The 23997-nt window shown below is 36.7% G+C and overlaps 1 protein-coding gene across 4 annotated transcripts in view; it reads right to left on the bottom strand.

The window, feature by feature from the left end:
* LOC104140945 (connector enhancer of kinase suppressor of ras 2) overlaps window positions 1–23997 on the bottom strand; it is a 253111-nt gene that overhangs the window by 120649 nt on the left and 108465 nt on the right. For 3 of the 4 annotated variants that reach the window (XM_068957202.1, XM_068957199.1, XM_068957200.1), the window contains exons 3-6: window positions 23264–23466; window positions 21681–21768; window positions 13681–13722; window positions 7710–7829 (exon numbers count right to left, since the gene is read on the bottom strand). In XM_068957202.1, coding sequence (XP_068813303.1) covers window positions 7710–7829; window positions 13681–13722; window positions 21681–21768; window positions 23264–23466 — 453 coding nt within the window. The remainder of the gene's footprint in view (window positions 1–7709; window positions 7830–13680; window positions 13723–21680; window positions 21769–23263; window positions 23467–23997) is intronic. The other variant, XM_068957201.1, reaches the window with a different exon arrangement.

The following is a 23997-nucleotide window of genomic DNA, read 5'->3' as shown; positions in this document are numbered from 1 at the left end:
AATTGTTCACTACTATTTTCTACTGTATCTGTGGCTTGAAAAAGTCGTATTCATTCAGTATATTCAAAACAAATATATTCTTCTGTAATAATATCTTTATAGAAGCTTTAATCTTTAATTAACTTATAAATAGTATTTTATAAAGACATAAATACCTGTTATTTCAATCATACTACCTTCTGTTATAAAATTTGATGGAAACAAATATATACTCTTAGCTAATTATTCTCACATAACTTTTTACAAAAACTGTATGCAAACTGTTTCACAGATCTCAGGCAATTAACTGACAAAATGAAACAGCAAAATCAGTAGGCTAAGAACAGCAAGACATGTTTTGCCAGTGGGTTTCACAGACCAAAAGCACACAAACGATGGAACTCCAGAATCCTGGAATCCCTCCTGGGGTCTGGATGGGAGACTGTCTCAGTGGGAAGTGGTTCTTTTGCCTGTTCTCTCCAATCTCCCACTGTGTTTCTCCATACAGCTAGCTATTCCTTCCAGATGCATCCTCTTGCTCACAACACAAGTGCGTGCTCTCTTGCTCTCTATTTTTTTTTTTTTAAATCAACTGTAGTCTCTCCTTTGTTCAGTGCCTGAAGACCCAATCTTCCCCTAAGATTTTTCTTCCCCATGCTCAGTCCCAGTATCTGTATCCAGACAGAGGGGATGCAACATCAAGGATATTTAGTCACCTGAGCCTAACAAAGAAATACATATGCAAGTTAGCAAATTATCATGATAGAGGGTCTTCTGAAGTGGCAATTGAGTCCTGCTGTAGAGTTTTCCCCTACCTCTAGCCTTCCAGTTTCAGTGTTATTTTTTCCCTCTCCACCCAGCTGTCTTCCTTTTTTCTCATTCTTCCTTCTGTCTCATTAAGATCCATTCTCCTGGTCTAACCAGTTCAAGGGCCTTCTTCCTATGTCCTGTTCTGTCCTTTCAGCCCAAGTACTCAATCATCCCTTCCTCAATTTCCAATCTTCAGTCCCCCGTTTGTCTATTTTTTGCCTTTCTAAACAGAGTTTCACTGGAGTCCTTTTTCAAAATGATTTTTCTTTCCTTTTTTATTTTTCTTTACTTTTTTTTTTTTTTTTTGACTCTGCTTAGTTTCCTCTTGAATACCACCCGTGATCTGACTCAGAGCACAGAAGAGTGACAAACTGCACCCCTTCTCTCCGGGCAAGAGTTAAGTACGCTCATTTATCCTGTCAGGATGGCTCAGACAAAGCCAAAAGTCAAAAGTATAGCGGGCTAGAAACATATCTTCTCTTTAATAACTATATGTCAGATATAATGCTTTGAAAGAATTATACTGATGCCTAAGAGGTACTATGGAACCAGGAAGTGTTTTATAGACTGCTATATCAAGGAACCTGGCCAATCCTGAGCAACTGTGTCACTGTTCCCTAACAGAAAACAGCTTCAAGGTTTTATAATTAATAATATGACCTTTGTAAACACTTGGGAAGGAAGCAACAGTTTAAAATCCCATTTGAAAGAGACTGTTCCCCAGAAAACAGTGTTGTGAGATATAAGTGAAGTTTCTTTGAAAAATTTCTTGGGGAGTCATCTGGTCAATTAACCTGGATATTATGACAGCAGTGCATTTCTAAGTGTCAATAGTTATTCCCAGATTAATCCACAGAGATTTCAGACAATACTTAAGAGCTCCCTGAATTCCTCAGTGAGACTAACCTCTCTTACAGTAGCATCTTTGCTCATACCTCCACCATCTCCAATTCCTTTTTGACTGACAATGACTTATTATCAGATTATTATTATTTGTGTTTTCATTACACTTTTTTGCTGGAATACAGTAAAATAATTCTCCATGAAAAATTCAGGTTTTTAAAACTACAATAAAAAGATGCATGTGTCTCAACAGCATTGGGTTCACTTCAGCTACAGGGTGAAGACTGTTGGCTCTACTTTTATAATACAATGAAGTATCAATAGCAGAGATGTAGGTAATGTTACACACTACCAGGGAACTGTTATCTCCCTCCATCTTTTGCCTCAAATGAAGACACAGTTCTTTGACCTTACCTTAACTAGTAGATATGGGCAGAGCAATAGTCATATCAAAACCTGACAGAAAAAAGTGCTTTGAGGTGACTGAAAGCATTTTTACTTTAAATTTCATGCCATTAGAAAGTTCTTCCTGAGAATCTTTTTTAGTCTGCCTTATACTTTAGAGTCCTTTGACAAAATTTATACTTAGCTCATCTATTTTCTTTGCTCTAATACAACTTCCACTTTCTAAAAAATGTATTTCTAGTATCTTCTATTTTTCTTCTGTGTACGCATATTAAGATGGGTTTGTTTTGGCTTTTGGTCCTTTTTGAGATTTCAGATATATGTTTATTCTGAACCTTTAATATATATTTTTAAAGGGTTCTTAAGACACCTCCTAGTTAGTATTTCACCTTTTTTGCTGCTGTTTTTAATTTCTTCCTCGTTAGCTTCCTTCTTTTTATGGGAATCTTATACTGATTCTGAATTTGCATTCATTTTCCTTGCTAGCCTCTAGTAACAGTTCTATATATTTTTTATCTGACTGAAAAGAAGAGTTTCTTCTTTTTTCTTATGCGCTTTTTACTAAGTCTTACCTAAACAAAAACCATTGACAACAACAAAGGTAGGCTACGACAGCCTATGTATGTCAGACAAGACAGATTTTGTCAAATTTATGCAAGCCTTTAAAATAATCTGAAATAATTCAAGCTTATAAATGAGATTAACAACCATTTTTAGGGTAGCCAGGTATAATTCCACAAAAATAAGCTGTCTTCATATACTACTTTTTCTTCTCGCATTCTCTCTCACTTCCTTTCTTGTAAAAATGGAGAAGATTGGCTTCCATCACCTTAAATTACATATTCCACATAGGGTGCTATCTGAATGGGTAACTGTATATTAGATAGATGAATAATCCTTACAACAAAAAAGAAGGGCCTGCGCAACTGAAAGTTTGTCCATATTTTTTCAAGTTTTTCAGTTTTTAATAAAAGATGTTTATTCCCACAATCTGTGCTTCCCCTAAATTTGTAAATGAAGTGAGAAAAGTTACTTCTGCAGAGAAATTAACAAAGCTGATTATAAGCAGTGTATATCTTAATTAAAATGTGAAAGATTGCATTGCCTGTTTCTATCAGCAGTACTAACCTCAGAGACAAAACACAGACAAAAGAGATCATAAAATAACATGAAAGAAGTGGGACAAAAATGATACTGCATTCTAGAAGCTCTGCATTCCTCAAACATCAGAAAATACGGGGTGAGGCAGGAGGAAAAAAAGAAACACAACAGCCTGCTTGTTCAGAATCTCCTGCTTACCTGTGGTCACTAGTCTTTATCATTCAAAGATTGAAGTTGCATGCCACAAAGAAGAATCTTTAAATAGATGCACAGCGCATTCAATTCAAAAGACAAAAAGTTTATCTTTTCAGAAAGACCCAGACTTTTGAGAAATCATACTGGCTGTAATATCGTGCACCAATTGTGATCCCTGATCTTCTAAGAATGTGAAAACAAAAGGAAACAAAAAAAAACCCTTCATACTCGTGCCCATGGACATGAGTATGCACCGGTTCCCATAGATTGCGCTTATTTATCTGACAGCAGATCTGCTCTAAAGCTGGCTCCGGACTTAGCCTGAGCTAATTTATGGTAAGGTTCCCGTAGCCTTTCACCTAACCTCAACCACAAGGATTTACTGACAAATTTAGGGGCTGCTACCACTTCCCTTGCCAACAGCCACACAAACTGTCCAGTGAGCTATTGCTTTAAGGACCTAACGGTTACAATGGGTCCATTAGCACAAGAAATTTTAGAAAGCTGCTGCATCAGCTTTATCTGATGACTGAAGAGAACTTCTAGGACTCCTAAAGGCAGAACTTAGTCTACTTACTTCTGTGGCATGATCAAAAAAATACCAGGTGAGCAGATTTTTCAAATATCACATTAATGAGGAAAAAAAATCATGCCTTGTTGTGAGATGAGTATATACTCAGCAGTTGTGTGGGGCTTCTGAAAATTAAAATCACACTGTAGTTTCATTTAACACAAGTTTTTGCAACTTCAAAAGGAAGTTTACCAGGCAACAGAATGGAAACCTATCCTTGTTTAAGCAGAAAGAAGAAATGTGCATTTGGAAGTTTAAAAATTAATCAACTTCCTTTGTTATGCCACGACTGAAAATTTAAATAATTCAAGCAGAGAATGAAAAAAAAACAAAGGCCAGAGAAGGGCATTTTCTTAAATCCTTTAGTTAAACAGTGTTTTCATTTCATTTCATAAAAACTTACACATGCATATTCTCTTTCCGTCAATGTGGCCAGACCTGACAGTCTAATACTTTTTTACTATAGGATTAATTCCAGGTTTGTCAAATCAGTAGTTTGAAACAAGGTTTTGCATTCCCATCCTCTTATTCAGGCTAATCATAAAGTACACTTCAGACATACATAGTATCACCTTTGCAAACACTACAATTCAGGAGAAAGTGTTTGACAATGTTGAAAATAACTTTAAAATGTAATGGAAAAAAATATGGAGAGTGCTCTGGTATTTGTCACCATGAAAATTCAGTGGCTTAAGAGGGAAAAGCAGAAATCAGTTTGACTACTATGCAGAGAGAGGTACAGCTTAGGAAGGAACGGTAATACAACAGAAAAAAGCGGGGGCCTGCAAGTGGCTACAGAGAGCAGGACACAAACACAAACCTCATCAGAGCTTGGAATGGAACCCAAAATGTGTTCTTCCCAATATAAATTTCTCTCCTGTCTAGCAAACAGCCATGAAACAGTATCTTCTGAGGACTGCATGTGATAAAACAATGTTTCCTCCCCAACACCTTTTTTCTTTTTTTCTTTTTTTAATAAAGCAGACTAGAAATTAGGATGCTTTAGAAAGGAAAAGAGAAAAAGCATATTAAGCTCGAAAATATAAGATTAGAAACTCAGAAAATGCTAAAAAACAAAGGTACTCATTGAAATGACATACAGTCACTTTTGTGAAAACGTATTACGATACAGAATTTATTTAAACAATTACTAACACAGACACATCCCTGCAGAAGTCCTGACTCAGTGTAGTCACTGTATGGACCTTGGCCTGAAAATTAATTCAGTTTGTGTGTAGTTTAGGCAAAGTCTATAGGATGTTCAGCTCATTCATTGAAGAAATTGGAAGGTATATAGAAAAGCTGTTTTTCAAATTCTGCAAATAGAGAAAGTCTCATATTTTAGGCAGCTGAATATCAATCTGGATAACTGAATTCTTATATAACCTGAGCAAGTCATTTACAGCACATTCTTTCATGAACGGCAAATAGCTGTATTCATCTTCCAGGTGTCAACCATTTAGGAAGCTGAAGATAGAGCTAATGGTAGCTTTGCAAACCTTAACTACAACTAAAAGCAAGATAGACTGTGTTTTCAACTTATGCTACAGAAGCTACAAAAGTAACAAAATATTTGAAAAATCATATACTAAGCATCTCCTGTTGGGTCCTGAAAAATAGACCTATGATTCTGTCACAAATGAGAATCCTATCTATAAAACTAAAATTACAATATCATTCTCACAAGTGTGTTGCAAGGATGAATTAATTACTGTCTGTGAAGCACACAAGAAGGCCATATAAAAAAAAAAATCTCATGATGAAATTTGTAACCCAAGAGAATGCAGAGCTTAGCTGAAACATGGTAAATAGGACCTCAACCTCTACGCTGACTGATAAGGATAAAAATGCAACTCTGAACACTTTCTATTCAGTGAATAGCACTCAGTTTTCTCTTGAATGGAACAGAGATTCTGTGGAAAAAACTGCTATGCAATCATGAGAAAGCCATTTGTAATTTGTTACTCTGTTCTATATTTGACCCTGATTGTTTTCTTCTCCTTTTCATATGTTTTTTTTCTTTTATTCCCATTTATAGTCCTTTTCCATGTATTTTTCTAAACAGAACATAGTCTCAGCGAAATTGAACATTATGAGGAACTTTGCAACCTACCTCGTTACAGGCACAGTAAACTCAGTCATTCATGGTGATTTCACTTACATCTAAAAAAAACTAAACCAGCAATTGATTACAGTATTCTTTGTCTCATGTCCTCCATCAGCAGTGCCCACTTACTGCAGGCTATAAAACTTATCAGTACACTGCAAAGCAGAACTACATCATGGTTCTTCCAGCCAGTGACAGGGCCCAGCGTACAATGCTGCAACAGTCCCTCCCCTTTGATATTCCACATTTCCAGATAGAACAGAAAGTTCCACTTACATCCAGACTGCAGTAGTCTTAATGCAGGCCAAAAGCACTGACACGTTTACACTACAGACACTACACAACCTGCAAATGATACCGACTTGGTATTTCCTGGATATCCCTCAACTACAGCAACAATAAGAGGAACGTTATCAGTATTATCTCTTCTCTGAAACAACATGCATTTCTTCTCACAATGCTTCTGCTTCTCAGCACGCTCAACTCCTGCGTCACTGATAACACCCTGCCTCCAACCCTCCAACACCCAGTCTCCTCAGCCCTAGCAATCCAGCATGTCCAACAGATGCTTCTTTCCCTTGTCTTTCTCCATGATCTGAAAACCTCTGACATCCCCCCATCCTTAGATAAAGGCACGACTGAAAAAGTGTCTGTGAAATTTGTGCCTGTGAAATGCAGGCCACACAGAGCTTTTACTTCACTCCCCCTACCCCGCTCCAAGTAGAGGTGCACTTTCCTCTCTCCAAGAGGATGCTGAAGCAGAAGAAAACTGCCACATAGGATCACTGGGAAAAGTGGTCCGTCTCTTCAGGAGAGCACGCAAGAATATCCTAGTGCTTACAGTGCTACCTTATACTCTAACTTTCATTAGGATCTTAACTTGCCAGCAAAATCCCTACCTCTGCTATACCCTACTGATATTAAAATGGATGTGAAGTAGGGGACTAGCAAGAGGAGAGAAAAACTTTCACCCACTGACACCTAAACCCCCACAAAAATCACTTGTCCAAAGAGTGTAAGAGTACATCGGTATTTAAAAGCAGTAACCCAACGTAATAATCAGTAACGTAATAATCAGTAACGTAATAATCATTACGTTATCAACGCTGCAAATAATTTTAATGGAATGACTCATTACTAATGCAGAGCAGCTGGTATATACAAAAGTGTCTTAATCATTCTGTTCAGTGAACAAGTACATACAAATTTAAGGGATTTATTTTGTTTCTGAGATTATACTTCTCAAAGTTTTATTTAAATGGAATCATAAGGGAGGCATGTAATTATTTTTACGCAAGCCTAAGAAACAGATCATGCACTACTCATTTCCAAAGCACATTAACTAATTGTACTGGATCCCAAAATATCTACATATACAAACAAAATGAATTACTTTGATACATTCTAAAAACTGTCATACAGCTATCAAAGGACTATAAATTCTACTTTAGCTGCTCATATGGTTATCAATTGCATATGAAGCCCTATGTAAACAGGTCTTAACATTTTGTTAACAAATAAAATTTATTTTGGTGAAAAGACTACAGATTAAACCATCTCAAATCAGATTCAGCTTCTCAAAAAATAAACTGCATGAAAATACATTTTGATTTCTTGATAAATTAAGAAAGAAATCACCTTAAAGAACTGAGGCTGGTATTCAGTATTCCAACAGTTAAAAGTAGCTTTGCCACTTACCAAACCCTCACTGGGCATAATGCTGGTGAGATGAACTACCTCAAGATGTGCTGACTGTGACACCAGAGAATCAGATGAGAGCGAGATAATGTGGTCACAAATTCCAGACAATGTTTTACACTACAAAGAAAAAGAAGTCAATGTAATTCCTCATATTAACCAAAACTATTGGCAATGAAGTTCTTATTTTGAGAACTACCTGAGAATAAACAGATCGTTTTAGTTCTCAGCAGTGTAAAAAATGAACATTGCCAAGAACTAAGCTGTATATAGAAGTCAAGAACAAGATGTTAAGGGAAGAAAAAAAATCTGTTTATGTCAAAATAATGTACATGCACGTACAGTTATTTTGACCAAGATATTTCATTGTGCACTCACAACCTCTATATATCTAACTTATCTTCTCCACTCCAACTATATGCACTTTTTAAACAAAATGCCTGATGAACTATATTTCACCTGTCTTTATAATGTATCATGGAAGCAATGGAAGTCAAGTGAAACTTGTATTAAAAAAAAAAAAAAAAACACACCCAACCTTATATTGGTTTAATAGCCTTTCTTGGCTATCAAATAATGAGAGCAACCACATCATCAGTGATAATGCGGGGCGAATTCTGCTCAAAATAGCACTGACAGAAAAGTACCTTAGTTATTCTATTTTCTGTTTAGGTAAAATTCTCATGGAACTTTCAACCCCTCCTTTAATGAATATTCTAGATCACTGTAATTATGTAGTAATTATATTTTATATTATACTGCCTTTCAGCTAAGGATCTCAAAATGGTAACACCAATCCACACAAATTCCTTTAAAGTAGAAACTCCATTTCATTGATGGTAACAATGCTACAAACAGATTAAACCTATCTAAACCTAGCTAAAGCCAATCAGTATGTCTGCGTGTCAGAAAGAAAACAGTTTGGACTCTTAGGGAATCTTCGTGTCTAAAGATTTATTCTCAAGTTTGCATGTGTTGCTGAAACTGTTCCTTCAAAAAAAAGAACAGACCTAAAAATATTTGAACCTAATCTGAAACTATTTATTTAAATGAATTTCAGAATGGTCTTCTGGTTGAAGTTGTGCTGTACGTATCATTTTCCTTCAGGGACTACACTGTAATTTTCCCTAATTACAGCAAATGGTAGCGAAATCCCTTAAGGGAAGTTTTATTTCAGGCATTTGCAAAAGCATGAGGATTTCTAATATCTCATTTGACATTATATATGCAAGCTAAACAAATAAAGCCGTCACAATGAATAAATTAACTGACTGAATTTATAGATTATATATAGTGTATATTTACTCATCTAGAAATCCAAACAGAAGTCTGAACTACTGGATTTTGCATATACATTTTTCTATCAGCTGCAAGATGCAAAGCATCACAATCAGGCATGCATCTCTGCATCTAAATGTTACCAAAACAACAGAAGTATTCCTAGCAATTTCAGCTTTGGAATAGAACCTCTAAACAATAATTTAAGCATTTTTACCCTTCAAGGATACGCAAACCAGCTCAAAAGCATACTGTACTGTTATTTAACATACAAACCCGTGGCTGACCATGGCTTTGAGCATATGCTTTCTTCTATCTTTTGAATTATGGCTGTATCAAAATTCAGCTATGATTTCAAACTGAGACCCTTCCCTGTCCCTTCACATTTTTTAATATCACGTGCACAGATTAGATGCAGACTGAATTCTAGAGAACGCTTTCTATTTCATAACTCTTTATCATGTTGTGACATGTAAATACTTTTGCAGTAAGTACACTTTGGAACTGCAAAAAAGTGTTCAATCAAGCAAATTTGTGATTATTTAAGATCTCACCAACATTCAGAAAGATAATTAAAATCTATGTATGATTTTAGCACCAGGAAAATAGTCAAGAATAATATATTGGAATAATTAAAAGTATCAGCCTAAAAGTAGTTCAGCAGATGCAAAAGAGACCTGACACAAGTTATAAATTATGTAAAGGCTAAGACCGTGTAAGTGAGAACATCTGAGGAGAATTTACAAATAACAACACAGAGACAGAAAACATCGCTTGATTTAGCACTATCAATACGAGAAAATACATTAACATATGTTAAAGTATTTTTGCACAAAAAATAAGTTGAGAGGACCAAAGACTCATGCATGCTAGTTCTAAAACCATGGAGAAGCAAAGTACATTCTCTCCAGGTGGCGCAATATCACCACAATTCCTTCACAAAAGTGAAGGAAATCTCAAAACAAAAATGGGTACTTCAAGTTTAGTACTTGCTGCAGAGGGATTCTATATAAGCTGTTACAGGCTGTCTGAGACCTAAAATTATTTTATTATATTTCCTCTCAATGAGCCTTGACAAGAACAGAATCTCTTGGAAACCACTAGGTCTCAAACAATTCATACAAGCTAATAGGTCAGAGAAGTATTTTTAAGGTGACAGTCACTATTATGTCTGTACAATAACTGGAAGTGAAAAATGATCTGTATTTATAGCAGAGAGAAAGACGTGCCACCAGGTAGTTATTTTTAATGCATTGTAAGTGTACTATATTAGTATGAAGAACTGATGCTGTCCAGATAACCACATTGCTGAGGGGACACCCAAACAAAAGAAATTTGACTCCCAGGTGTGCTCTGCAATGTCCATTAAGTGATCCTGAAGGTCCCTCCTTCATAATTTATCTCTTCCCGTAATACTCAAGTTGTAGAGTAGACACAGTCTATTTACACGACTAGTGAGAGAATAGGAGCTCTGCACCTGCCATCACATAATCTGAACACAAACTGCCCTAGTGTGGAGCTCCTCCAAATAAACCTACACCTCAGTGAATCTCTCAGGTAACCAAAGAAAAAAGCAAATCATGGATCATCACTTTACAAGTCTCTCTCTCTCCTGCAAGTACATCCTTCCTGATTGCTTGTCTTAATTTTAAAAATAAAACAAAACTTCATATGGTATTTAAAAGTAACAGCTTTAATTTAATAAAACACAACCTGACAAAAACTCACTCATCTGCCTTCCCAGTTCAAATCTCCCACTGTAGCCTCATAGCACAGTACATAGTTGTTGCTATTACTATCAACCAACCATAGACTGCGAGATTACCAGGGGTCTATTGTCAAACACAGACCTTATTCACTACCCCTAATCCCTGGGACTTGTTTAATCTCATTGTCCTTTACCATACATGGTAACAATTAGCCATATCAGATATGGCTAAAGTACAGCAAGCGCCTATGAGCAAGCAAAAACCACTGCATAATAAAAAAAGAATTGCAGATCAATGGGAAAGAAGCACACCAAGTGGCAATATATAAAACCAACCCTACAAGAACCCAAAAATCTGAAGAAAGAAGGGTAAGAAACCAACACCATCAATGCTACCCTCAGGATGCACCTTGCTGTGACAGTCACCCAAGCCCTTTCACCTAACAAAGGCTGGCCAGTGACCTCCAGAATCCACAGATGACCAGAAGGTTGAGGAAGAACCTCAGCTAAAAGAGGCAGCTCACTAGAAGATAGTATAGCTAGTATAGCTTGCATATCGATATTTTAATCACCTTAATAATTCCTCCCTTGCCTTTTTAATTGAAAAATTTGGATTATTAGTATGTGGGTGTCCTTTTATTTGGACTAGTAATAGCTCTCGCCTTACATTAATTACATTAGCAATAAATTATTGAATCCACATATATGGTGTGCTTTTTGCCTGTGACAAAATTTTGCATGCAACAGCACTTACACTAAGGAATGATGGTGCACCTTCTGTTCACAAAGGACTGGTTCCGTTGTTCTCATCCCAAGTTCTCTTTTGGCTTTCAACTTCAAATGGCTCTAAAGCACTCAATGAGATTTAGCAAACACCTCCAGTAATTTTATGTAACCATAAGTAGTGACAGAACTCTGTTCAATTTTAATTCAATGCCATAAATCCTAAAGGATTTACTACTGATGAGATCTGGCAGGTCAGGATAAGGCAGTAAAGTATGTGCTCATCTTTAAAAAGTTCACAGACATCAGTCCCAGGGGCCAATTTTTGAGATGCTACTCCCAGAGGCTTTTCCTATGCTGGATTCAGGGTAGGAGACAGTATTTCACTACTAGATTTAAAAGGCAAAAGGTTGCCAAAGTGATGGTATCTTTATAAAGAGAGGCTGGAAAGGCATACAGTAGAAGATAGTAGTAGTCACTTTTGATGGAGAAATAACTGATCCTGGATTATTTAAAAGCAATGCATAGAGAGGAGTGCTGCTTTTTACTGGATGCAAAGAATCTGCTGAGAAATACGGAAGAACAGGCAGATGATGCTAAACAAAGCAGAAGTAATGGTGATTCTTCTCCCTTCACCACAGTTAGATGATAAAGACTTTTAATAGGTCAATTCTCAGAGCCTGGATGCTCTGCACCAGGTAGCTTCATGTGACTTGACTCAGGGTAATGTGAGTTCCCCTACCTTAGGACCCAGACTCCTTAAACTCAGAAGTGGAAGCGTGGCAAACCCTATGGAATACTTAAAAACTGAAACATGTCACTTTTCTCTCTTCTCTCTCTTCAGAAGAGAAGGACATTCAGGACATTCAGGACAGCGAGAAAAGCCAAAAGTAACATTCCTGCTACAGATGTTTACCTAGAAGACATATATGGCTAGAATTCTAAGTCGTGGATTGAAAGGTGTGTGTGTGCATGCATGCATGTATTATACACACACACACACACACTCCAAACCCCAGATGATTTCAGGTGTTTTTAGAAGTCTTTCTTCAGAATCAGGTTTGCAATAGTAAGCTTTTTTCTAGAAGTCACTGTACACTTTCTGAATTTAGCAGCACATCAATGATTTACTACATATTTTAATCCCTGCTGGAAGTAGAATACGTGTAAAAGGCTTTAAAAAAACCCCAGACATTAGCTTAGAACTTGTCAAAAGCTTATCTGAACTTGCAAATCCTTTGAGATTTCCCTTTAACCACGAGATTTAACTCTACCTCAGTGTTAGTACAATTTTTCTCTGTCAGTATCATGAAAATAAAAAGCCTATAGCCTTGTGCTTAATGACCAATATCTAATCAATAACTTTGCATGAGATTCTTCCATTCCCTTGGAGTCATTAAATTTTGTGAGTACTGAAAGGTTTTACAGAACGCTCAATCTGCCAATCAGTGAAGCTAGTAATGCAATATATCTGATGGATCCATTGCTGCAATACTGTTCCATGCCAGCTATATTTAACACTAATAAGAATATACCATCTCAGGGTACTCTGAAGCTTCTGAACAACCCAAAAAGAATAATTAAGCATTTGTAATTAACTGTAGGTATAAAGGGGTATCACTCTAGGGAACCCTGTAGTGGTAGGGAGTGAGAGGGGGTGTCTGGTCTTGCCTGCTAATATCAAACAAGCGCAGGTTAGGGAAATACCAGAAGAAAGGTGATTCTTAAGCCTTAAATCTGCACAACTTCCAATTCAGGAAAGAGAAAAAAAGCTTCCTAGGAATTCAGTGAATTACACCATCTTCCCTGAGCCTCAGAGAAACAGAAGAAGCTGCCCTACCTGAAGAATTATTTTCTTTAATTAATATTGTTTGGGTGGAGTTTCTCCATGTTTTTATATTGATGCAAAGACGACGACATTTTGGAATGTTAAGTCTCGACTACTGGAGCAATAGTTAACCTGGCTAGTAGGAGGCATGACTAACTTGCACTAAGTCGGTTTCAGGGCATCAGAGATCATATACGTCGATTTATCTCTCATATGTTGATCTTGAAAATAATTTTAACCATTTTTTTTAAACTATTTGCTCTTACTTCAGAAAATTTTAGCTTTTAGCAACTGATACCATTCATTGTAAGTTATGGCAAGTAGTAAGAAACTTTAGTGTCCTATAATAGCTTTAAAAATTTTTCTAAATCATTTCAGTGGATGGGATAGGACTAGAAAATTTAAACGAATAAAAGAATATTTATATTACTTACCACATGAAGAATTTTATTTTCTGTTTCATACACTGTACAATCCTGTAGCAAAATAAAACAAAAAAAATTAATGCACATTATTTTTAATTTCCTATTAAGAAAGAAAAGAATCCTTTATGCTGGTAAGTATCTCCCATATATTTATGCATGTAATGATCGCTTAATTTTCGTCACATCCAAAAGGTTATTTTGCCCTCTTAGGAACCTTGTGGCTGGTTAACCTGAGGGAAGTATTCTTCCCTTTAAAGTAATAAAAAGACTAGCAACAATACAAATTTAAAAGGGGGAAGGGAACACATTCATGATAGTGAGGAAAAACTGATTATCATTAATCAGGCACATCAGGAATTCACTGATACTCAAGAGACAGAGATACATAGCCTAGCCTCGAGGCAGGCAGGATGCCTGTCAACTGCTGGACAAGCTGCATGTGGTGAAGACAGTTGCCCCACACCCACCACTAGAAATTATTAGTGGTGGTATTATTGTAAAGCATGGGAAGGAAGATGACAAGCAGACTTTTACAAAGGCATTAAACATAGTGTGCCCACACTGTCAGCTTGCTTCACTCCATTTTCGCTTCAAGGCCCTGATTGCCTCAGCCACCAGGACTGAATAAGAAACAACTGCAGTCCCGTTCTTCTGAGAATTCACGTAACTGCTCTTCTCTTGCTCTTTTGAAGGCACAACTCACACCAAACCTGGATGGGAGAAGACACGGGCTTGCTCATGATGTGCATTTGTCCAGCAAAATAACCAGGTTTCACTCTCTTAAGAACAACTCCATCCCACCGTTCCATGACACAATGTTGCTATTAATCAATTTAATTTTTTTTTCCAGGCCTTCTTTATCAACCTCTTTATTTGCTTAAGGCTTATAAACTTCTAGAGCAGTCATTTTCCCATTTTAGTTATCATTTTAAGAATAATGAATCTTATTACTCCATAAGCTAAGACGCGTAAATCAAAATGTGAGTTAAAGGTGTATATGGTATTATCGGTGGCTAGAATATTACTTGCTCTTCAACAAGCCAATCACTCCATGATTTTCTAAAAGAGATCTCAGGGAAAATAAGCCTTAGGGGGAAAAAAAGTTGAAAATTTGCAGATCATAGCAAAGTATCCATCACCATGACAAAGAATACTGGCCTTTCTTTTTCTTTTGCTCTCAGTATTCCTCGGAGGGACCAGGTTTCTACCCAGCAGAGTGCCATACCATATTAACACCAGGAATCATGTTCTTAACCTGGGAGGCCAAAGCCAGTGAAAGCAGTGTTGGACAGCAAACACTACCGCATAGGGACACACGAACGCTTCACAGACTCTACAACAGACTTTTCTAAGGGGAACACGGACAACATCAGGGATCAGAGAGAACTAAGCAAACAACCGTTCCTGCCTCTAGTGCTATTTAATGTTTTGAGGATTTCCTCATTACAGCCCTGCACAAAGTAGGACATAGTCGTGGCAAGGACTCTTTCCCACAGGAGAGAGTCCACGTGCACCAAGGCAGCTCTACCTCCGCTTTTCTCCTACAGGTCAGCACTGCAAACTACCACAAGGGCTCTCAAGCTGTATTTTATTAGGACGTAAATGAAAACAGAGAAAACTGAATTTTGCAAACAGAGAGAAATTAAAACAGAAAAGTCTGAAAACAAATTCAGCTTCTTCCCACAGCAACCTAGGATTTTAGCCTCTTTTTTTCCTCAACCCAACAACTGCCATCAACCTCCTCAGTCACAGCAAAATCTAAGATCTGATAAAAACCCTCCGAACTCCCACCAAAACCTCCCACCTCTGAGGTCGGCCCCAGCCAAAGCTCCTCCACCACCATGCTCCCAGCACACCCTCGCCCCACAGCTCCGGCACCTTCTCTACTGATCATGCGCCTTTCTAAATGGGCATGGAGAGCCCTGGCCTGCTACACCTACTCGCGCCTTGAAGAGTCTCTTTTATCAACCTCCGTGCACATTTCAAATCCCTGGAAACATCCCCCCGGTATCCTGGCAAGCCCCACGTTCAGGGAGTCTGGCGGGCCCAGAGCCCTGCGCGGGAGGGGTTGAGCGCCGCGGGGGGAGGCTCCCCTGGCAGCCAGTGGCCCCCCGGACACCTGGGATTTCTCTCTCTGTAATGCCATACTAACACAGATTATTTACAGTTAAGTGGATCGATACTTACCTGCAGAAAATTAGACTTTGGAAATTGTTAAACACTTCTCCAGATATGATATAAAACACTCTGGAAAAAAAGCTTTCTACAGAGTAAGGTTAAACATTTCAGCATTTGGATACGAGAAGGAAAAATGTTATTGTATTTTTTCCTTGAATAAATTCAAGTAAAGCATAACTCACTGATATACCTAAAAGGTTCCCCTACAACTCTCAAGATTTCCTCTTTCTTGGATACTAATGGGATAGCATTGACAGCGAATTGATTTAAACCGCCTGCAAAATAATTTTAACACCCTCATTGCATTTGTTTTTGAAGTGGATCAGCTACATGATCAGCTTAGGCTGTTGCATTCTTTACGCGAGAAATCACAGTTAACTGGCTCAGCTGCTCATCTTGCCCCGCAGCTCATCTCTGCTGCCACGGCCTATGTGTTATTGCTTTCTCTGGGTGCTGTTTGGAGGAACTTGCCCCTCAGCTGCTCTGTGGTTTCCAGAGCATCTTGAGTCTATTCTAGCCATTCAGCCCAGCGTACAGGCCTGGAGCAGAGGAAATAAACTCACCCTCCCCTCTAAGCGTTACATTGATGTTGAAGGATCAGCATTTTGGTATAGACATTTATTTCTAAATGAATACATTTTTAAAAATAAAGAATATGAAAGTTAAAATCAGAAAATTGTGAATGCCAAGGAATGCAGAGAAGAATTTATATTAGCATTTCATGGTCAAGTATGCCTTTGATGTTTCTTCAGTACTCATACTGTTATTTTCTACAGCACACACACACACACAAAAATTCAATTAGTCAGTCTGGCTGGCACTGCCTAAGGCAGTTTTCCCTACCAGTTTAACACACTTCAAACAGCATATCCGCCATCTCCTTTTAACCCTCCAAGTACCAAGAGAACAAAATGATCACAGCAGGGCTTACAGCCTGACTTCAGAGCTAATGCTCCTATCTAAATTATTCCTTTAATTTATGTGTCAGAAATACAATGTGAACTTCATTCTGAAGAAACTTAATTACTTCAGGTCAAAGAATAGAAGATGTATGTAGAGTAAAACTGAATTTTACTGTTTTGTAGAGCAGAATTAATTTTATCTATATTTCTGTTGCATATTCAAATTTACATTAGCATTAAAAATGTTAATAGTTTTGGAATTCCTTCCAAAATATATGCATACTGACTTTTTTTTAAATACCTCAGACTAATTTAAATGAGGAGTTAAAAGCACTTGCAAATTGTACTAACATATTAAGATATGTAGGTCACAATACTCTTCTGATTTATTTCTGATACATAGCAATGCAGTAGGGATCTCATTTGAAAAAAAACAAAAACCAAAAACTTCCAGGATTAACATTTATAGGATTTTGGTGTATTTTTCTCTCAGAAAATAAATAATCCTTATAGTGACATTCTTTTCCAGTCTTCCATTGGTAGATGATATGTTACAAAGTGTATTTTTCCTCAGAGTTTAAAAAATTTAAAAAATATTAGTAGCTGCAGTCTACTTCTTCTCTATAAAACAGTAAAATACAAAAAGTACAGAATAGTAATAGCAACAGCATTATATTCAAGCCAGCTTCTGCACTAGCCAGAACATCCTACATGGGCACTATACACCTTCACAACTTTGATACGGTAAAACACCATGCTTTTAAATATTCATAAAGAGAAAAGATCAGTAAGACTTATGCTCACCAGCACTATATTCATAATTTTAGACAATAATTCTGAAAGAAAAAAATGCAAGTATTACTGAAAATGTATGCAGACCCCAATCAAATCTAAGATTGATTTATGACAAATCATAAAGACAGTTAACTAAAACATATAAATAGTAATAGATGTAAAATATGCAGTACAGTAACTTACTGTAACTGTACAGTTACAGTAACAATAAAACAGCATGAGTTAAGTCAACTACCAAAAAGAAACAGACACCCTATAAAGGAGCAACTCTGAAGAGAACTTAAAGCTTTGTCCTGTTTGCCAGTTGAATGCCATTTCCCCATATAACACTGCAGTTGGGAGCTACTGCAGTCTTTGAACTGTGGATATAAGAAAATGACATTTAAATTATATTTCTTGTGTATGCAACATTAAACATACTTCTGGAATTCACACATTAAAAAGAATAGTATTACTTCTAATTAGTTAAATGTAGACTGGAAAATACACTAAAGGAACTCACTAAGTTTAATTAAGGACTTGATCATAATCTATATTTAGAAAACAGTGAACAGATGTTGGATAGCAAAATGTTCTTTAGTAAACACAGGCAAAACAAGATTATGGGGCTGAAAGCTGACGTCTGTAAAGTTCATACTGAAAATAACACCCATGCTTTTAACAATGAAGAAAATTGCTGAATCACTGAATAATTCAGGTGGAAGGGAGCTCTGGAGGTTATCTCATCTGAACACCTGCTCAAAGCAGGGCTAACTTCAAAGTAGACCAGGTTCAGGAGACTATTAAGGGACATCAAAATTCTCCATCAGTTGGAATCTGCACTAGACAGCCTTCTGAAAGATATGCTTCATCCTAACCACAAATTATTTGACTAAAACAGGGTAAAAAAAAAAAAAAATCTATGACATGATCTCTAAGTTTATCTCAATAGGGCTATTCAAACATGGATAAAGAAGAGAACAAACAAGAGTGCTTGGCTTTTGTTGGAAATAAATTAGCCTGAGATGTGATGATGTTCTTTGATAAGACACAGACAAACTTTTATTTAAAGAATGTTTGTTCATGCAGTTTGATGCACATGATAAAGACTTTATCACAAGCTACAAACATCTTTAATGTATCAGAAAAATATCAATCAGAAAAACATCTACTTCTAGAACCAGTGAACTCTTCTTACCATAAAGGTAAGAAAAAAATAACCAACCGATGTGTTTTAAGAACAAAATCTAAGTCCTGTTCTGCCCCAGTTATTCCAGTTATCCTTCCCCAAATGTAATCTTGCTCTAGAACTTGATCAAATCACAATTCAGTGAAGTTAGTTTGATGGAATTGTTTTCAGATCAAAAATGAGAAGTAATGTGTTTCAAAGCTAGAGTCATTATACTTGGAAACTAAGTCAATGCCCAAGCATTTGCAATACTCTGATCCTGACCTCATATCATGCAGTTTTGGTACCTTACCGTCAACACATCTTGATGGAACATCGTACCTCAAAATCAGGATGCCTCAATGCACCTGCAGTGTTGTACATAATGATATTCTTTTATAATTTCCCTACTTTTTCTAGTGAAGGCGAGATGGCAAGGGATAAGAGAACTGAGTAGAATAAAGTAGATTCCTAAGCATACATGGACAGGTATAAACATTCTCTAAAACTAGAGAAGATCAGCTGCAGATGTTGCAGCTGGCATAATAAGATTCTACTCACAGATAAACAAGCAACTGCTTACGTATCACAGCATTTACATGCCATGTAAATAATAATATACAGCATTGCAATTCATATACTTTATTTAAATTTTTAATGAAGATCTCATCTTCATACTCATATAGAGAATGAGATCTAAATGGTAGAAAACTTACCTCCTTATTACATTTAAGATTATGTCACTCAGATGCATACAGTATGTCCTAGTGAGAAAATCCATAAGCAATGGCTATATTAGTTAAACTAACATTACACAGTGATGGCCCCTATTTAGAAATAATTTCACCTTGAGTGCCAGTTGCAAGTTATGTACAAAAAGCATGTTAATTTTGCACAAAGTAAATCTTTAGATTGAAGAAGTTTGTCACTAAACTTGGCAAATACATGGCAATGAGTGTTACTTTTGCTCTAAATTAGACATGTAAAAATTCATATTAGTCACAAAACAGATCATAAATAGTATCTGAAAGGATCCAGATTTCTATTGGTTATGCCTTTCAATTTGTGTTTTAGGCTACAGTTAAGACTGCAATTCTTGTTTAGGTGAGACATCTCTGCTTTTGCACGTTAAGATCAAATTGCCTCACCTTTAGTAACAGCAAAATTGTATGTCTATGAATGACTTTGTTTTATCTAGTCTTTTTGGTGCTTCTGAGTTTAATATGCTGTAAAAGATATCAATAGATGGCTATCAGACAACTCAGAGCTGAAAATAAGATAAGAAAAAGCCAAAGCTTGACTCCATTTGTCACTCACCTGAAAAACTAGCTAAACATTTTTCATTTTGAAATGTGTCGGAGTTTATGCTAAAAGATAGATTGGTTTTAAGTTCTCAAAAGGAGGACAGCTTTGGGAGTGAAGTGGAGTTGAAGAACTGAGAAAAAAAGAGCCAAACTATTGCTGCACCTCTGCCAAAAGCCATCGAACAACAGAAACAAAGACAACAATTCCAACTGAAAAGATTTTCACCTTGACTACAGGGAAAAAAAATCAAAATTCTCACAAAGTGCTGCAGGGCAGAATCAGAATGCAACCTTTGTACACCGTAGAGGAATTTGTTTTGCTTTGTCCGTAAATCGAAAATAGCCTGGTGTCATTAAGCTTTCTCTTATAAACTGTTTATAAAGATCCATAAATAAGATTACTACCTAGGAGTTTATAAAAAAAAGAATAGAGAAAAAGGATCTTTGTTTTGCACTGCAAAAATGCATAAAGGACAAGGCAGACACCAAAATTTCTGAAAAGGAAAGAAAGCTGCATATTGTAAAGTAAGGATAATGGCATAAAATACAAATAATTAAGTTTATTGCCCTAGTAGGCTGGGACAAATGCATCTGTTATTTTTGGTTCTTGCAAAAAAAATATAAACTAAATTGAAAAAAACAAACCTGAAAGTTCACAGAAGAATACTACTCCAGGAAGCCTTTTAATTTAAATGAGTTCTACGATTGGTTCACTCTGAGGGTGCACGAAGAACTGTGCCAGCACAGGGTAGAGGCAGGTAATGTACATGTTTCTTTTGAAGATAGTGTCAGTTTAACGAGCTTACAAAACTACAGGGTTAGCTGATCTTTCTTCTTGCTTCCTTTCCTACAGTACTGTCTGTACTCCTCCTCTTTCACTTTATACCAAAACCTGTTCTCCTCTAACCTCTCCACTTGTTCCAACAACACTATTTTATCTTATCCACATTTTCATCTATTCACAAGAGGAGAAGCTTACCCTAAATATTTGCAAAACTAGTTTCCATTCAGTCTTTCTGAACCTGTCACAGCTTGTCTTATTTCAGAGGCAGACACTGTCAGAGACTGCTATTACTTGTATATTATATAGCAACACAGAACCAGATAAATGACCTGTGGTGTACTATACTACCATTAAGTAATGAATGGCAGTAATAACCTTTATTTGCTCCAGATTTGATCTTACTGCTATGAATACTTCATGTTAGTCACTAAACAATTTTTATGCAGCTTCTAACTGGTTTGGCTCCCCTTCAAGTAAAGAAGCCATAATACAGGTTCTGAAAGTATCTGTAAGTATTGTAAGAACAGGTCCCTGAAAGATTTTTGATCAGTCACATTTCAATCTGTAATAAATTGATGGTAGCAACTAAGCTCTTTGCCACTGAAGCTTTTTTCTTTTGTGTACTGCCTCCACAGTGATAGACTGTTAATTTCTGAGTGGACAGTTTGATGTTAAGTGGACTATTTTTATCTACGTACTACCCTTCAATCTATCCAGGCATATGATAGCAGACAAAGTCCAAAAATCTTCCCATCCCTCCCAGAGAAAGAGAATACATAATTAACAGGTAACCCTAAAACAATTTTTCTGGTGAAGTGAAAACAATGTTTTTGCTATTGTGATTTTTCAGCAACAGTATGAAGAGGACTTGGAAGGAGCAGAAGATATACCATTCCTACCTGTTGCACAATGGTTGTTAGTTCCAGGCACAGTTGAACAATGTTGTTTTTCAGCAGTGAATATTCTGTCACACTGACAAATGGAGACCTGTCAGAAAGACAGAGTAGATTCGTACAGTATTAAGGATACAAATCCTTTTTATAGTATAAGTAGTCTTTAAAGAGACTTGTGGTTAGTAAATTTGTTTTCATAAAGGCAAACTTAATCAGGTCAGCTAAAGATTTTATGGTTTAATCAGAAAAAAAAAATCCCAAAATAATGAATCTATTTTTCAATAACATAGTCTTACTGGTTTTTTTGGAGTCTTCAGAGACACTATAGAAAGTATATGCTGTACAGAGAGAGATCAGTTCTACACTGCAGAAATGTCAATCACCTAATCATGACAATCTCCAGCAGCAAGTTACACAACTTTTATAAAGTATGCTTTTGAAATAAGAATCAAGGTAGGTAGCAAGAATAAAAAAGGGAATTGTTCTTGTGGAAAGTAAAATATGATGCTCCAAATAATTGTAAGTTCTCATTATTTCATTTTTATGGTCCTTTCAAAAGACAGCATTTCTAGTATGACATCATTCTTCAGAAGCGGTTAGCACCTTAATTCAGAAAGTAAAGTAATGTTTAGTTAGCTATGACAGCTTTCTGCAAGCCAGGATTTTCTTCAGGCTTTCCAAATTCTAACTGAATTCTGACCCCATTTGAATTTATAAGAACTGACAAGGTCATAGCCTGAGAGAATATGACTGCTGGCATTAGGTTAGGAAGATGTCACCAGAATTATACATACCCTAATGAAGGAGAGCGATTTACTCTAACTGTGATTTCTAAGGTGCCATTTATATGACACCAAGAGCATTTGGATTCCAGATAAAGCTATCCATTGCTATAACGCCAAAAAAACCCAGAAACTAAAACATAAATTTTATGTTTTGCTTTCTGTCTTCCTACAGTGAAGATTTTAACTATGTTTATTCAGAGAACTACTCATAATCCAATTCTCAATTCATAAATGAAAAAGAACAGTGGTTAGTTATTGAGCATTAACCAACAGTACAGCTGTACCTAATGTATCAAACCTATTGATAAAAACTCTAATAAGAAACCTTTCATTTTCAGAATAAGCAAGTACTATCACTTCTTTTGAATGCTCTTTAATTGATTTAGTTCAACTCCAGCATCTCTTTTTGTAAATCTTTTTGCTGAGTGAAGGACGGTTCAAATTCCATAACCTTTTCTTACTTCCTCTCCTTTCTGATATTGCCACTGATGCTACCACTTGTGGCAGTGATTTGTCAACTTGGAATAGCACAAAAGTATTTATTTTGCACAAAATACTATCAAACTCAAAACAATCTGAACAAGTAACTAGAGAAAACTTTAACGTTCTCCTGCCAGGAAAGGCTGGCACATTTTGCCTGCTACTATTTGAGAAATTTACAACCCAGAACTTTCAGTTAGAATTCCAAACCTGCCATTTTAATACTAGGAGAAAAAAAAACAGTACAAGAGAAAAAGAAGGAATAAATACAGAAAATAGAAGGAACTATTCTCACGTGTAAAGGATCAAGGAGTACTAAATTACCTGTCCAGCCAGGCTAGTAAGTTCTTTGCAGCACCAATCAGGTCAACTACAGAGGTAAGAAAATCATTTGGCAGTCGTCTGGAGGCCCTGCCATCATAATGGCCACTCCTCCTTCTACCCGTTATAAAATTCTGAAGATTTTTAGCTGAGGCATTCAGCTTGTGAGAGAGTGTCCTAAGGTTTTCAGTCTCCAAACCATAATTCTGGGGAGAAAGAAGAATACACACAGTTAAGTGAAATATTGTGTTCTCAGCTACGTGAACAAAACTGTGGGGTTAAGCAGTCCAAATTTTATTTGGCTTGGACAAAGGAAAGAATAGGATGGGATGGGATGGGATGGGATGCCTGGTGTGACACTAAGCAGCAGGCTACTTTATTTAGAACATACGTGATGCATCCATCCTTTTTAGCATCCTTTTGGGTCAACACCCAAAAAGTTAGAGTTCCCAAACCCCTTATGTTCAACAAAGTCACTGAGGAGAAAGTATACGGAGTCCTCATATGCTAGGTCTCAAGGTCTCTCCCATTTTGAAGAAGTAAAGATGAGGCAGTTCACTATGCCCATACTTCTTGCTATGGTTCAACGTTAACCAACTACTTAGTATATCTGTTACCTCTAAGATCAGGTCTTAGGCGGTCCCACTGCACTGGATCCCACTCACTGAGACTTGTGTCAGTTCTACTGACTTGTAAAGAGTTAGCCTTCTTAGCAGAGCTTCCTTTTTATTTATGCT

This window comes from Struthio camelus, chromosome 11 (assembly GCF_040807025.1).
Source record: "Struthio camelus isolate bStrCam1 chromosome 11, bStrCam1.hap1, whole genome shotgun sequence".
NCBI classification, from domain to species: domain Eukaryota; kingdom Metazoa; phylum Chordata; class Aves; order Struthioniformes; family Struthionidae; genus Struthio; species Struthio camelus.
Note: the sequence above shows the minus strand (reverse complement) of the source record. Positions and strands in the feature narration are given on the sequence as shown.